General features: G+C 28.6%; 1 protein-coding gene across 1 annotated transcript; it reads left to right on the top strand.

The window, feature by feature from the left end:
- Nucleotides 1-5,089: 5,089 nt before the first annotated feature.
- Nucleotides 5,090-15,343, top strand: LOC111620531 (cadherin-related tumor suppressor-like; the record flags this gene model as incomplete). The annotated part of the gene is made up of 4 exons (XM_023362458.1): nt 5,090-5,102; nt 8,028-8,208; nt 10,813-11,066; nt 13,658-15,343. Coding segments are annotated over exons 1-4 (2,134 nt in total), but the record flags the coding sequence as incomplete, so codon positions are not given.
- Nucleotides 15,344-15,390: the final 47 nt, after the last annotated feature.

Raw genomic sequence — 15,390 nt, 5'->3', positions numbered from 1 at the left:
ACATTGAATTAACTGTATGTAGATATTGAAAAAATGGGCACACCAGAAAAGTCTAAGAAATGAAACACTTGAAACTGATTTTAAAACTGTTAAATGTATTATTATACGGTATAAAAGATACAAATTCAGCTCTGAATAAAGCTGTTGGAACCTTATTAGAGCTGTAAACATGTTAGAGGGGCAAAAATTTGGGGAGGGTCCAAACCTCTCATTCATAACTGCAATTTTACTGTATAGATAATAAGTATATTTTACTAAATCAGGATTTTTTGGTCTTTTCTTTGGTAGTTTGTTGCCTGTTTTACAGTCAGAATTAAAGCAAAAACCTTGCTTTGATACTTCACATGCAGTTGAAACTAATTGCTTATAAGCAATAAAGGAAATTTGAATTATTAAAGCAAATTCTTTTGGAATAAATGCCAGAATAGCTTATAATTAATGTTTCCAACACAGTAATGCTTCTTATATTTATAAAAGTAAAGTAAATAAAAAGGAATTAAAAAAAACAAGAAAATAAAGTACTTAATCTTTATAATTTCAAGCAAATTAATAAAATTTCATGTTAATTATAAAGAAAAATTCCTTATTTCTTTTAATAAAGCTTCCTTTGCTAAATATAATCACTCCAGTGAAAGATCTGTGCGACAACACCAATTAATGCAAATTAACTGGTGAAATGATTTAAACAGAATTTAAATAACAAAGAAGCAAAGGTACTGACATTCAAAATATACAATTAATGAGTATAATATAGTTTATTTTTTTTTTGTTAAAATCATATTGCATATATTCATAACTAACCCAATTTTTTACATATCAACTACGGGGATAATATTATTTATTCTTGTAATTAATTAACCAGTTTGATCAGAGATAAAAAAAAAGTTTATTTATTAAACAGATAAACATTTACAGATTAGTTAGATCAACTCTAAAGTTGAAAGAACTACAATGGATCAACAACCACTTGTATAAATTAAACTGGTTGTTCATCCTCTAGTTCATTAAATTAACTGATTTGGAAATAGGTCTACATCATTAATAAAGACCTCCGAAAGACGCGACAGTCTTATATTTTTTTAATCTTCGTGTTTTATGGAGAAGAATGAGGAATTTAGTTTCGGCATGAGTGCAATTTTAGCGGGAGAAAATCCGGATTTTTATGATAGCGATGGAAGTTTAACAGAAGCATTCATTTCAAACTTATTAAATGGATTTTTCTGTTTGGATCTCTGCAAGTTGGAATTCCTTTTTGTAAGATAATCTGACATTGAATACAAGAAAATAGGTGCGATTTAAAGACTAACAATTACATTTTATATCAGTGCAAAATGTATTATGAAAAATAGCATCTTCCTATATTGTTGCTATTTTTTATACAATGTTATGAAAATAATAGATTATAAAGGAGTTCAAACTATTTTTTCCCCTAGTGAATTTCTTAAAATCTTTACTAATTTACAACTAATAATATATATGAACTACAATCACAATGATAGGATAGGAGCTATCTATGCTTCATGCATTCATGGATCACAGATTCATGAACTATTATTATAATTACCATTTAAATTTAAATAGTGCAGTTTAGTAGTCCAAAAACAGAAAATTTCAAAGAGGAATTAAAAAGAGAATAAGACAGAAGATACATAATAGCAACAAAATTTGGCAAAGAATAATTTATGTACAAAAAATACAGCATAAATGTGGTAAAACCTGTCCAAAATAGAATCCGAATAAAACAGAAACCTGATTAAACAGGCAAAAAATATTCGGTACCGTGCAAGTCTAGTTTACACAAGTTTTACTGTATTAATATGTATAAATATGTAGCGAAAACACCAAACAACTAGTAATGAACAAATGGCCATTGTTTCTGATGAATACTTCCGGACTACAAATCAACAGACGAGTTTTTATATCATTTGATGTTCTACTGATATTCCCGAATGTTAAATTAAATGAAATCAATGGTTTCCATTTGCCATATCATCTTATTATTGTCAACTGATATCATGTAATATGTAATACTCATTAAAATAGGCTAATTCATATTAAATTACATCTATTAAAATTAAATGAAACCAATCATTATCATTTGAAATACTTCAAATACTTTTATCAACAAGTTCATTTGTATCATCTTACATTCACACACTTTTATTGATCATTTTGTGTGTTTCAAGAGCTATTGTTATTTCTAGTAGGGTCTTGAGTTTGTCAGTAAGTAGATTATTCGTCATTCTATCTATGAATATTGTTTAAATTATTCAGTGAATATCGTATATATTAAGTAAGCAATAAATATTGTATAAATGACAAAATTACATTGCTGGATTAACGAAACCAAGCTATATTTTATCAGAAAAGAAAATGCTTTCATACTAATTTAGGTCAGAATCTGCTGTCTAAATAGAATTTAGATACAGTTTAAAAGACATTAAATTATCAGTTGACACCAGAGTAATTTATTACTTTATTTTTGGAATTTGAATTTGATAAAAATAATGCAAATGACAAAATTCATTAATTCAGAATTTCTAATTACTAGTTTATCTAAACTGAATTAATTAGAACAAGTTTTTTTCTTTCCGATTTAAGAAAAGAAAGATTAGAAGTTGCCAATTTTCTCGGATTTACCAGGATGCTTTTAGAATTTGGCGAAAATGTTTAAATTCTTGGATTTCTGAATCGAAGCTTGTCCCTCAATGAGATGATTATCAGACTAAGAATAAGCAATAGTGTTTTGATGTTGTCAACAGTAAAAAGATATCAAATCTCCCAAAATTTTTACTCCCGGAACAGAAAACTTCCAGAATTGGCTCTTTAGGAGTCGGCAAGCTTAGTAGTAGTAACAAGTATGCACTACATAAATCTGTTATCTCTCAACAACTTTAACCTGACAAAACCTAGAAATAATCTAAGAAAAAAGATCAGCACACCACCTCCTGTCCTTCCATTAATTTTTATTTTATAAAAAATAATTTTTATTAGATGTTCTTTCACTGTTCATTTATTCATCTTCTGATTTTTTTTTCAAAAGCAGTCTTTATAGAAATATTGTGTCTACATTGCAAGGCAATGATAATATTAAAAAATTTAGAGTACTTGTACGTCTCAGTTACTTAATCAAGGAATTTCAAATACAATGGTAAACTAACAAGTGAAATTCTCATTAATTCTGACCCCACTCGAGATCTCCCCACCCCCTCGACCCTTAACCACCAAAATTTAATAGCATCAATGCCCCTTACATATAAGTTACCGTGCCAAATTTCATTTCTTAAACTTTACCCCTTCCTGAGATATTCAATGAAATGGAGGCCCATGCATACATATCAAGAGAATTTTTTCCCATTTTTATATTTTTTTGGGTTTAGTGGGATATCAGAACATCAAGATTTGCAAAAGTCCTGAAGGGATAGTAAACATTTATGATTCAATAGCTGGAAAAAAATGGTCGCATAACAAATTTAAAGACAAATTTGCATAACTTACTGTTAATATACAGTGGTACCTTGGGATACGAACGCCCCAGCATACGAAATTTTCAGGATACGATACGAAATTCAAACATATTTTTGCTCCACGATACAAACAAAAACTCACCATACGACGTTACATTAGTTTGCAGCACCATTTTTTATTCACTTCTGTTCATTGGTCTCAGTTTGCATGTTTGCTTCATCGTGGAAGGATCTCGCTCGATAAAGGAAATCTTGAGGTATTATCAGAAAGTGACTGATTTTATTGAAAAGAAACATCCCAAAAAGGTTCACACTGGCCATATTGCTGCTCAGTTTAATGACATTTGCCTAAGCCATTTTAGAAACATTTTAAAAAGTAGGCAAAGCCAAACATCTTTGAATAGATATTTTACCAAGCAACCTCTATCCAGTGAAAGTGCTGGTGGAAGTGAAGGAAATTAAGCAAAAAGCAGTGAATAAAAAATTAAAAATATATATAAAACAGAAAAGATTAAAAAATTGGTGTTAAGTTATTTTTAAGTTATCTTTACATTATGTTATATAAGTTAAGTTTTAGTATCATTTCCCTTCTCCCTCTCTTCCGCCACCAGTTTACACCTCCACCATCTATCCTCAAAGGTAAAGTGCAAATAAAACTACATTTTTTTATCAATTATTATTCTATTATGGTTATTTATACATTTCAACTATAAAATGCATTTTTCAGTGATTTCCTTACTATAGTTTTTTTTTTTTTTNAACACAGAACAGAACCAGAACGAAACATCATCAGAAGAGAATCAGAACAGAGCAACACAGAACAGAACCAGAATGAAGCAACACAACACAGAACAGAAGCAGAACAGAGCAAAACAGAACATAATAAGAATGAAGCAACACAGAACGGAACCAGAATGAAGCAACACAACACAGAACAGAAGCAGAACAGAGCAACACAGAACAGAACCAGAATGAAGCAATACCAGAACAGAATTAGAACGAAATAACACAACAGAACCAGAACGATACAATATCAAAACAAAATTAGTAGGGATCAATATTAGGTAAAAAACAGGACTAGAGAAACAGAGAAATAATATCTGAACACAGAACATAACAAAATCGGAATATTACATAAAATTTACTCGTGTTAAAAAATACGAAAAAAAGAAAAGTTTATATTTAACGAGTAAGAGGAATGCAAAACAGCGAAAAATCAGAAAAACAACCGATTAAACTTAATATTATTCAAATATATAACTAATCTCGTTGTAAAATATGTATTTCCTAAAATTTAAGCACAAAATAACAAAAATAAAACTATAAAAAATTAAATTTTAAAATTAAATTTTTAGGTAAATTAAATTCGAAACATTAATCACTTAGTAACATATTTTTAAAAAATATGTTTAATATTTACCTAAAACAGAATATGATTTAAATTAAAGGAGCGTGTTGATGATTAATGGAAAGTATTATTCGATGAAACAGAAAGTTAGTAAACGTTTAACATTATATAATTAATCTAATTTGTTCAAATGATAGTAGAAAATAGAGACAAATGATAAAATAAAATGACTTTTTATAAGAGGATGAGATAAATGTAACAAATTATCTTCACAATGCAGCATGACAGTAGGTGGTTTAACAATGAGTTTTAGTAAAGTACACAATTTGGGCGGATCTCTCTTTGGCAGTTGTAAGTTTAGTTTACATTGAAGCAATTTAGCAAATTCTAGAATTATATATATATACAGTTCTAGAATATATATAATAGAATCCATCTAAATATACACCTAAACATGATTATAAATGAATTTTCATTCGTCTAAAGGACTTTACACATAAATTAAATGCTTTAAAAAGGAAAAAAAAGGGCAAAATGATTCCTTTTAAATTACCTTCTTAAGGAACTTTATTATAGTGAAACTTGTCTAAAACGGAACCTGAATAAACGTGTTTAAACATAAAATTTTCTTCAAAACAGATGATTTTCTATGTTAAAAAAAACCTGTTTAAAACGGAACCTGCTAAACTGAAAAATGTATTAAGTGCCATGCAATTCCGGTTTACGCAGGTTTTACTTTTTTTATATATTTTAAGGATTTTCAAGCATATTTAACCTTTAAGGTGTATGAATCCGTGTAAGATGTATACGCATGAAGATAGCTGCAGATAGATTTGTGTTATTATTAAAGTGTAAAATATACAGTAAAACCTGCGTAAACCGGAATCGTACGATTAGGAAGGTTTCCGTTTCGAACAGTTTTTTTAAACATAAAATCATCTGTTCCAATGAATTTTTCCCGTTTAGACGGGTTTCCGTTTTATTCGAGTTCCGTTTTCCACAGATTTTTCCTATACTTTGAAAAAGGGAAAGAACTTTTCTTTTTAAGTTGTATTATTAAATAAATTTTAGGGATTTTTTTATTAATTTAATGTATATTCTTGCAGTTTATTCAGCACTCAATCTCTCCATTTAAATGTGTACCCAAACACGATTATGGATAGGTCTTCGTTACTTTAAAGTACTTTATACTTAAATTGCATGCATTAAGAAGAAAAAAGACAAAAAATGGGTCCCTCTAAATTAAGTTATGGAGCATTTTTTAAAGGTTTTTAAGTGTTTCAACAAAGATTTTGTAATTCATTCACGTACAGCTGTAGATGAATTTTACTTTTAAAAGCGGTTTTTACTTGAAATGAACTTACAAAACGGAAGAAATTTATAAAATTGTATTAGAATTCAGTAATTATAGTAAAACCTGTCCGAAACGGAACCTGAATAATAAGGAAATCTGTATAAACGGAAAAACTTCTTCGAAACAGAGCGATTTTCTATGTTAGAAAAAGAACCTGTTCGAAACAGATACCTGCCAAACAGAGAAAAATATGTGATTCCGGTTTAAACAGGTTTTACTATACATGCACCACCTTGCCAAGCCATCTTTTATTAGACATAGAGTAATAATTATAAAGAAATATATTATTATAAATTAAGATCGGGCAGATATTTGGGTTGAGTAATTGGCAGCGTATCTAAACAGTAAGCAGGAGTTACGGGTTCGAGTTCCGATCTTTAGTTTCATATTATTCTATAATTTATTTATAATTATTATATTTAACACAAGATGGCAGCCTGGCAGCACGCCTTCTGCCAAATTACTTAGTAATTATTTAGCTATAATAGCCCAATAAAAGAACTCAGATATAAGGTAAGTACTTTCTGCTATCAATTGAGAACTCCCAATTATATTTTACAAGAGATGGCAGACTTCTGCCAAATTACTTAGTAAAAATTTAGCCTCATAGTCCAATAAAGAATCCAGCTATCTGTTTGGCATATTCACTTCTCTTGGCATTTATATATTGTTATACAAAAAATAATCACACAATTGACATTTTTAAAAGGAATTTCATTCTCCTTCCAATTATATTAGAAAACAGTCGCTAATAACAAATTTATTAAAATAAAATTGACGATGCGCATACAACCATTTGCTGCCACAAGAGCATACCAAATTAAAGCATCTGGTTGTTGATGTCAGTGCTGGTAGCAGTAAAGAAATATTTATGAACTTGTAAACATATAATTAATTGTTTTAGATAACAATGTCAACATTTATTTTTCATTATTTAAATAAATCAATAATATAAAAATAAATTTATTCTCTTTGGTCAAAGATGATAAAATATTTATAACTCCATGCATTTAACAATTATATATTCTTTATGAAGACATGAATTTCATCATCAATAAGAAAAAGTAAAACCAGAAATTGACAGAAAAATCATCCATCAACTATGATAAATTACTAAACGTTTGGGATTTGAAAACAATTTTAAAGTTAAAATTCCCTACACATTTCAATTATGTGCAGTACACGAAATTAAAATTTTGTTCCCTTCGCATTTACATAGAATTAGCTCAAACTATGTTCACACTGACATACCAATAACTGCAGAGTCGTTACGAACGACCAGTTTGACCAGTTTCTACAAAGTTTGCAAAACTCTTCCAATAATCTAACTATATTTGTATGAAACAGTAATGTTTGTCTTTCATAAATTGAAAACGGTTCGACTTCTGACAGATACCCAAGTTCGTTTGTTCGCAGACAACTAGAAAGTTTTCATAATAAATATTGACAATGATGTAGAATAAATGTCGGCTCTTTTTTTTTATTACTCTGACGTCTGAAGAAATTGTATAAATGTCTGCTCGTTTCAATTTATATTTGTTTACTTTGTCTCTATAAATGTAGCTTTCATAGTATTTTCTAATAAAAAGTGGTAGATGTACTGTTTAAAGTTCCTTCCTTTCTTAACAGTCATCTCTGCCTAGGAGGTTGATGACACAAATTTCCACTAATTCCCTGCTGCAGTTCTCATAAGACACGCATCCAATCTTCAATGTCGCTAGTCCAATTTATTCTGTCTTCATCCTCATATATAACCTGTATTTTCATAAATTTTGTTAATAAAATAAATCAAATTATAATTTAACAAAATGCCAAACCATTGAAAAAAATAATTAATTTTAAAAAATTTTATTTTCAGGAACACCTAGGCAGACTGGCACAGGTACGGTAACTGTAATTGTGAACGATGTAAATGATAACAAACCAGTGTTTGATAAAGAAAAATACATGGTTACCGCAATGGAAAACCTTCCAGTTAATTCACCCGTAATTACGATAACTGCCGTCGATGCCGATACTGGCAGAAATGGCTTGATTAGGTAAGATATCAGATTAATATTAAATAATCTTGTATGTAAATGCTTAATAATAATTACAGACAATATTTTTTTATTAACAATACTCATTGTTAATAAAAAATATTGTCTGTAATTATTATTAAGAAGCAAACAAAGAAGCAAAGTGGCTATCTCATCATTGTATACTACAAAATGTACAGTATCTTTCCACATTATCTATCTCATTGTGTAAGCAACAACAGCATCTTAATAGAAATGTTAACATCTGTTAATTATTATAAATTTGATCCCAGAAACAATTGTCAGCAAAGAGTACTGCTTTTGTAAACTTTCTTATGGAAGTGTGCACAAAGTTATAGCAAACAGTCTACAGTTTATGATATTCACCATATAACAAGTTAATGCAGGAAGTTCTTCAGTATGAAAAGACTTTAGAGACACTTTTCACACTTTTCCGTCATCCAAATTTTAATAAAATAAACATTTTCGGCTTGTTCGATAGGCCTTCTTCAGGTTAAATGTTACAGAATGTAATTTAAACCGAGATTATAATTTTAGAATAAAATATTCTAATCAAGCAACCTGAAAACATTTGTTTTACTAAAATTTGTGTGCTGAAAAAGTGTAAAATGTACCTTTAAAGTTTCTTATCTGTATAAAAATGTTTTTATACTACAACTTTTCTCTTACAAAACAAATTTCTCTACACATTTAAATAATATTTGTTTCAACTATTTTTGTTTTAGATTTTTAAAGTATATACATTTGTTTCAGTATTATTTATACAAAAGTACTAATAATTGAAGGCATTTTATTTGAATATATTCCATTAAAAAAAGATGTTAAATGTTAATAATTAATTTATTAATCAGTAAAACTTAAACAGTTATATTTTGTTATCGTGAAATATATCAAAATATCATCATGAATTTACCTCGGAATTTATTTTTTTCTGTTTTATATAGTTATAATTATTTTTAAAATCAGTGATATATATAGTAAACAGTCTATTTGATATAAATCTATAATAGTTTGTATAACGTGTACACACCAAAATATAAAGCATGCAAGGATGAACTATCCATTGGTTACTTGGCTGAACTAACCGACGCACCTTTAACAGTGGATGAAGTTTAAAGAATGCTAACGTGTTTGATCCAGTTAATGGATCGTCTTCAAGTTTGGACAGTCAAAAGCATAATCTACTTTCAGAATATACTTTCAATCATCCATGATATAAAATGGCCCATTAATCGGGTCAAAAACATTAGCATTCTTTAAACTTCACCCACTGTTAAAGGTGCATTGGTTAGTTCAACTGTAAAGCACGTATAACAAATAGACTGAAGTAATTCAGATGGTAATATACCTATCTATATAAGATAATACTCTGTTGCTTTATATTTGAACAAGTTAGAATATCCATGACTGTTAAAAATTTAACTGTCTTCTAAAAGCTGGAATTTTTGGTTAGATTATACAAACACTTTTACGTCCTGTAAATCGGGCAAAAAACATTTGTTTGGTGTAAAGTTAATGCTGGAAACATATAAAAAGTATGCTTGTATAGTTTTGGTACTTAAATTGTCAACAAGGACTTATAAATAAATTGTACTTAAATTGTCAACATATAACATTTATAAGTCCTTGTTGACAATTTAAGTACAAAACCTATACGATAAGGACACAAAGGCATAAATTTCAGTATGTATCTATAATTTAACTGTCAAAAATTCTGTATACAGAAAAACTGCAAGTGTTCAAATAAATATCATAAATTATCAAAGAATAGATAGATAATATTTAAACATTATGTTAGCATTTATGTATGATCTATTATACTTATTCATGTAATGTCCTTTATAAATTATTTATAGAAGATGACGTTCTGACTTTATTGACTGTCAGTTTTCTCTTTATAAATGATCTTTCCTCCATTGATTTTTTTTTTTAATTTTAAAAAAGAAAATACAAAGAATAAGATTCAAATTTTATAAAATAGTGTAAATTATATTTTTAAAAAAGTTTTAAATTTAATTTTATGCAACTTTTCCTAGATAAATTCTGAAAATTTTATTTTTATTTCTGGATTTTAAATATATAGATCAATTAGATAGCATCTAAACAATGGTAACTCATAAAGTTGTTAATCAAGGATACTTTCAACTTGTTATTCATGTTTTTAAATTCTTGAAACAGATAATTTATTTATTATCTTACTACTATAAAATACAGTATATATTGCTTGGCAATAAAAGTAGTTTATTTTTAATGATTTATTATGTGTAATAAATGTGTAATAAATATTTTACTCTGAATACGGAGCATCTTATTGCATTATTTTATATCAATTTTAAAGTGTTTTTAAGACAGTTTCTTCTTTCTTTAGGGTTATATGATGCGGAGTCATACCCCGATTTCTAACAGCCACTTTTTCTACTTAACCAATCTTCATCTCTCAATCTTCTCTTCATCATGTCAATCTCTACATTTTCAATCCATCTTCTCATAGGTGTTTTCTCTTTTTCACCTTAATTTATTAAATTATTTTTAAAACTAATAACTGATAAATCTCTAATTAATAACTTAATAAACAAATATATTTATTAACTTTTCTAATTAAAGGTATTCGCTCAAGGGCGAGCATCACGACATATTTGCCGTCGACCCGTTTACCGGAACAATTTTAACGAAAGTAGTATTAGATCACGAAGAGAGAGACAAATATCAAGTTATACTCGTCGCACAAGACAGCGGAATGATGATAGAAAATTCTGCCAGTGTCGTCGTTACAATTCTAGTTGGCGACGAAAATGATAATCAACCGCAGTTTGCCAAAGATAGTTATACAATTTACATTCCCGAAATGGCCGTAGGAGGTAAATAAAATTTTGAATTAAAAACTGTTATATATATTATATATTATTGATATTAATATATATAAACACCTGCAATTAATTCTAAAAAATTTAATTTACTCAATTCTCATTAACTCATTTCTTTATACAATAAAGTAACCCACTTTATCTTTTTTGTGACTTAATTTACAATGAGTCAAGTTCACTTTTATAAGAATATTCAATAATCCTGTCTGTCAAACAGTAATTTTTATAGTTTTCTAGAAAATTAAATAAAGGATATTGTCAACAAATAGAAAGAATACAGAAGAAAACAATGTTTTAATAATTGTGTTATTATTTATTGAATATTAACCTAAGCAGATTAATTTCCTTAGAATACACTTGCTATAATTTATAATTCAAAGATGAAGTCCTTATATGCTCCTTAACTTAGTAACCCTTATATATTATGAATTATAACTTATTTAAACCATTTTTTGAATAAATTAAGCATTCATCCAGATAATAATTGGGAAATATTACCAAAAGAATGTAAAGACAAGTTGTCCTTACTAACTCCCACTAGAATTTAAAGAAGGAATTACAATTACATGTAGGAGTGTCATTGATTTCTGTTATTAACATAATACATTATAAGATTACTTTTTAAATTTAAATTTGATGGAATTCCAAGAAATATAGGTTAATTCAAATATAAACATATTTACGGTATACTCCTACGGAAGTTTTGTTTGATAGGTCTGTTAATCGAAAGCATAGATAGAGTGGACAGCAAATAAAAACTATTTCTTAAAACTTAAATTAACTTGTCTCTTATATGGAATAAATATAGTAATTACTTATCTTATAAGCCAGAAGTTTATTAAAACTGGTTTTTATTGCAAATGTATATAAAGGAAACAAATAATGGAACAGTTTTTTGATAAATTTCTTGTGTAAATAATAAATTAATCCATCTAAATTAATGAAAATAATTATTTAAAAGACTAGAATTTTTCTATTTTGACAATTTTCCTTTCAATGCCTCAATTTTGATTGAAAATAGTGACGACGCCTACAAAAATAAAAATTCCATTGTGGCCATTTCTTTGAATTTCTCTATAATTTATTATTATTAATATATTTTTCCATTTATATTTTGAACTTTTGAGAATTAGTGTTTTTATTATTAATTTACTTAAAAATAAAATAATAATGCAGATAATATAACTCATCTAGAAATGCTATATCTGTTTAATTTATATCAATAAGTATGTATTTAGACTGTATTTCATACTCTATAATATAATCTGTTCGTACATTCCAACTGCTCCGGTTCTATAGAATATTATCCGTCTAATGAATTTTATCTGAACATTGTTGCATGTCCGAGTAGGTTTCTTTAGAAAAGAATTTGAACCTGTAATTTCAAACCATTCATGTTTCAAGAAAAATTCTTTTCTAGAAATATAAAATTTATAATTTAGTATGCCATACTAGTGAACATAATGCTTTCAAATCTCTATTAGACAGTTGTTTAAAGTTATGTAGTATATACGGCAAGTCCTTGCTTAACGTTAGTAGGTTCTCAGAAACTGCAATTTTGTATGAAACGAGAAATAATGAAACCATAGGCTAAATGATAAAAACAAGATATAATTTGGTTAATATTATGTTAATTGGAATGTGTTTGCAACCTCCAGCATTTATTTTCCATCTCAAAGAACCAATTTTACTATTTATAATGAAAATTAAGTAAGTATAATTGTAAATGATTACAAATGTACTTGTATTACTTGCATCTTTCCTGAATGACATCATAATGAGACAGCTGGAAATATTAACGTAACCAAAAAGTTACTTGATAATTTTGACAAGATTATTTGGCGTAATCAATTAAAATTCAGTTACAAGTCGCTGTTCATAAGATTTTAATCGAGTAATATTTATAATTGTTAGTTTGTTGCAATTTTTTATCAAAAAGTAAATCATTCGTATGTTATATGATTTCAGCACATTGAGAATAAAATGTAAGAAGCAGATCTTTTCATAAATTCAACCATAAAGTTAGAAATTAATTTTTTCGATTAATTATTCATGTGTAAAACCAATTAAAATTAGATTTAATTCAAAATTCTTTATTGTATAAATATTTTATGTTAGAGCATTTTCAATCAATCTTAGTATCACAATTATTTATGCTGAATGGATCGATTAAAGCTGGATCAAAGTCTGCATCAAGCAATACCTGATATAAATTTCTGTAGTTTTCTTAAACACATAAAGGATAGTCTAAGTCATTTAGTCATTGTAAAGTCCAAATTGCTATCTTATTCAAATATTCTATTAGTTAGAAACTTTGTCTAATAAATAAGTTGCATGCCTTAACAAATTTAATTTATAATATATATTCATAAATGTATTTAGAACACATAAAATAACTTAAAACACAGTTAATTAACTTTTGGATTATTGTATATTTAATAAGTAAACAATAGTTCAGAATAAATAACAATTATTATATCCATAACCTTAAATTATTCTTTAAATTTTATAAAAGAAAATTTAAATATATACAAAGTTACAAATTTAAGAACAGTAATGTTAATGTTCTTATCATTACCTTATAGGTCACTTTGTGTTTGGTGCTCATGCCGAAGATCATGATGTCGGTCTGAACAGTCGTCTGGTGTATCATCTCTCCGGAACCGATGCTGATAAATTTCAAATTAATCAAGATACGGGTGTTTTGAAATTAATTCAAAAAATGGTTAACAGATCCGAAGGATATCATTTAGAAATTCATGCTACTGATAGTGGAAATGTTCCTCTTTCATCCAGTATTAATGTGGAAGTTTTTTTGCGTCCCCTTCATCTTTTTCCTTATTTTCATCCCGGTGTGCACAATTTTGTTCTCCAAGAAACAACAAAGGATGCTCTTCTCACCACGGTACAAGCATCATCTAGAAAAATGGGAGAAAACGGTAAAATTACTTACCATATCGGAGGTGGAAATGTCGAAAATGTATTCTCGGTTAATCCTAATACTGGCGAGGTGTGGATTACTGAGGGATTAGATTATGAAGTTTTACCGAAATATGAATTATGGATAGAAGCTAGAGATAGCGATACTCCTCCTCTTTCAAGTGTTGTGAGGTTAGATATTGATATTACAGATGCAAATGATAATGCACCTATATTTGCTTTCGATGTCTATAATGCTACGATAATAGAAGAACAGAGTCCCCCACAGTTTGTTATTGGTGTAGAAGCTCACGATGCCGATAGAGGAGAGAATAGTGAAATAATTTATTTAATTCAGTCTACTGATGCCACTAATCCTTTCACTCTGGATGCTAAGACTGGTAAAATATATACAAATATGGTGCTCGATAGAGAAAGTATAGAAGTATATAAATTAATTGTTCAAGCTTCTGATCGAGGCAATCCTCCGAAAACTGGTACAGCAACTGTTCTTGTAACTGTGTTGGATAAGAATGACAATCCTCCTCGCTTTACTAGACTTTTCAGTGTAAATGTTACAGAAAATGCACCTCTCGGTACTTTTGTTATTCAGGTTACATCTTCTGACAAGGATATCGACATGAATGCCAATGCTACTTACAGTTTTACAGAAAATCCCGGTGGAAAATTTCACATTGATCCCGTTTCTGGCAACGTAACAATTGTTGGATGGTTAGATAGAGAAGTTAAAGACGAATATTTGTTAAAAGTTGCCGCAGTCGATGGATCATGGAGAGCAGAAACACCCCTTACAATATCAATTCAAGACGTGAATGACAACGCGCCAAAATTCAGTAACAGTGTTTATGGTTTCAATATTGCAGAGCTTCAGAGAGCAGTATCATTTGTAGGACAAGTAACGGCTGTCGACCAAGACAAACAAGGCCCTAATTCAGTCATTAGTTACAATTTAAAGCGTCCCTCTGACTTATTTCGTATCGACCCTGCCAGCGGAGAAATAATGAGTAAACAAACCTTGCACTACAAGCATAGTTTGCATTATGCTGCTCCAGAAAACCAGCACATCTTGCGCGTCGTGGCTACAGATCATGGTCAACCGCCCATGTCTTCGGAAGTCGACGTTATAATTAATATCGTCGATTCTAACAATAATGCACCCATATTTGAAAAACCCTTTTATTTTTCACCATTACCACAAAATTCTGGAATTGGATTATCCGTGCTTAAAGTTACAGCAATAGATAATGAGGATACCGGTATCAATGCAGAAATAGAATACAATATAACAGGAGGAAATGGAACAAATTTCTTCAACATTCATAAAACAACAGGTAAATATTTGAATAGTTTATATTTAAAAATGATTTTTGATTAATTT

This window comes from Centruroides sculpturatus, unplaced genomic scaffold (assembly GCF_000671375.1).
Source record: "Centruroides sculpturatus isolate CEXI.00-Female unplaced genomic scaffold, Cexi_2.0 scaffold74, whole genome shotgun sequence".
NCBI lineage: Eukaryota > Metazoa > Arthropoda > Arachnida > Scorpiones > Buthidae > Centruroides > Centruroides sculpturatus.
The sequence above is the reverse complement of the archived record's forward strand: the minus strand, read 5'-3'. Positions and strand labels throughout refer to the sequence as shown.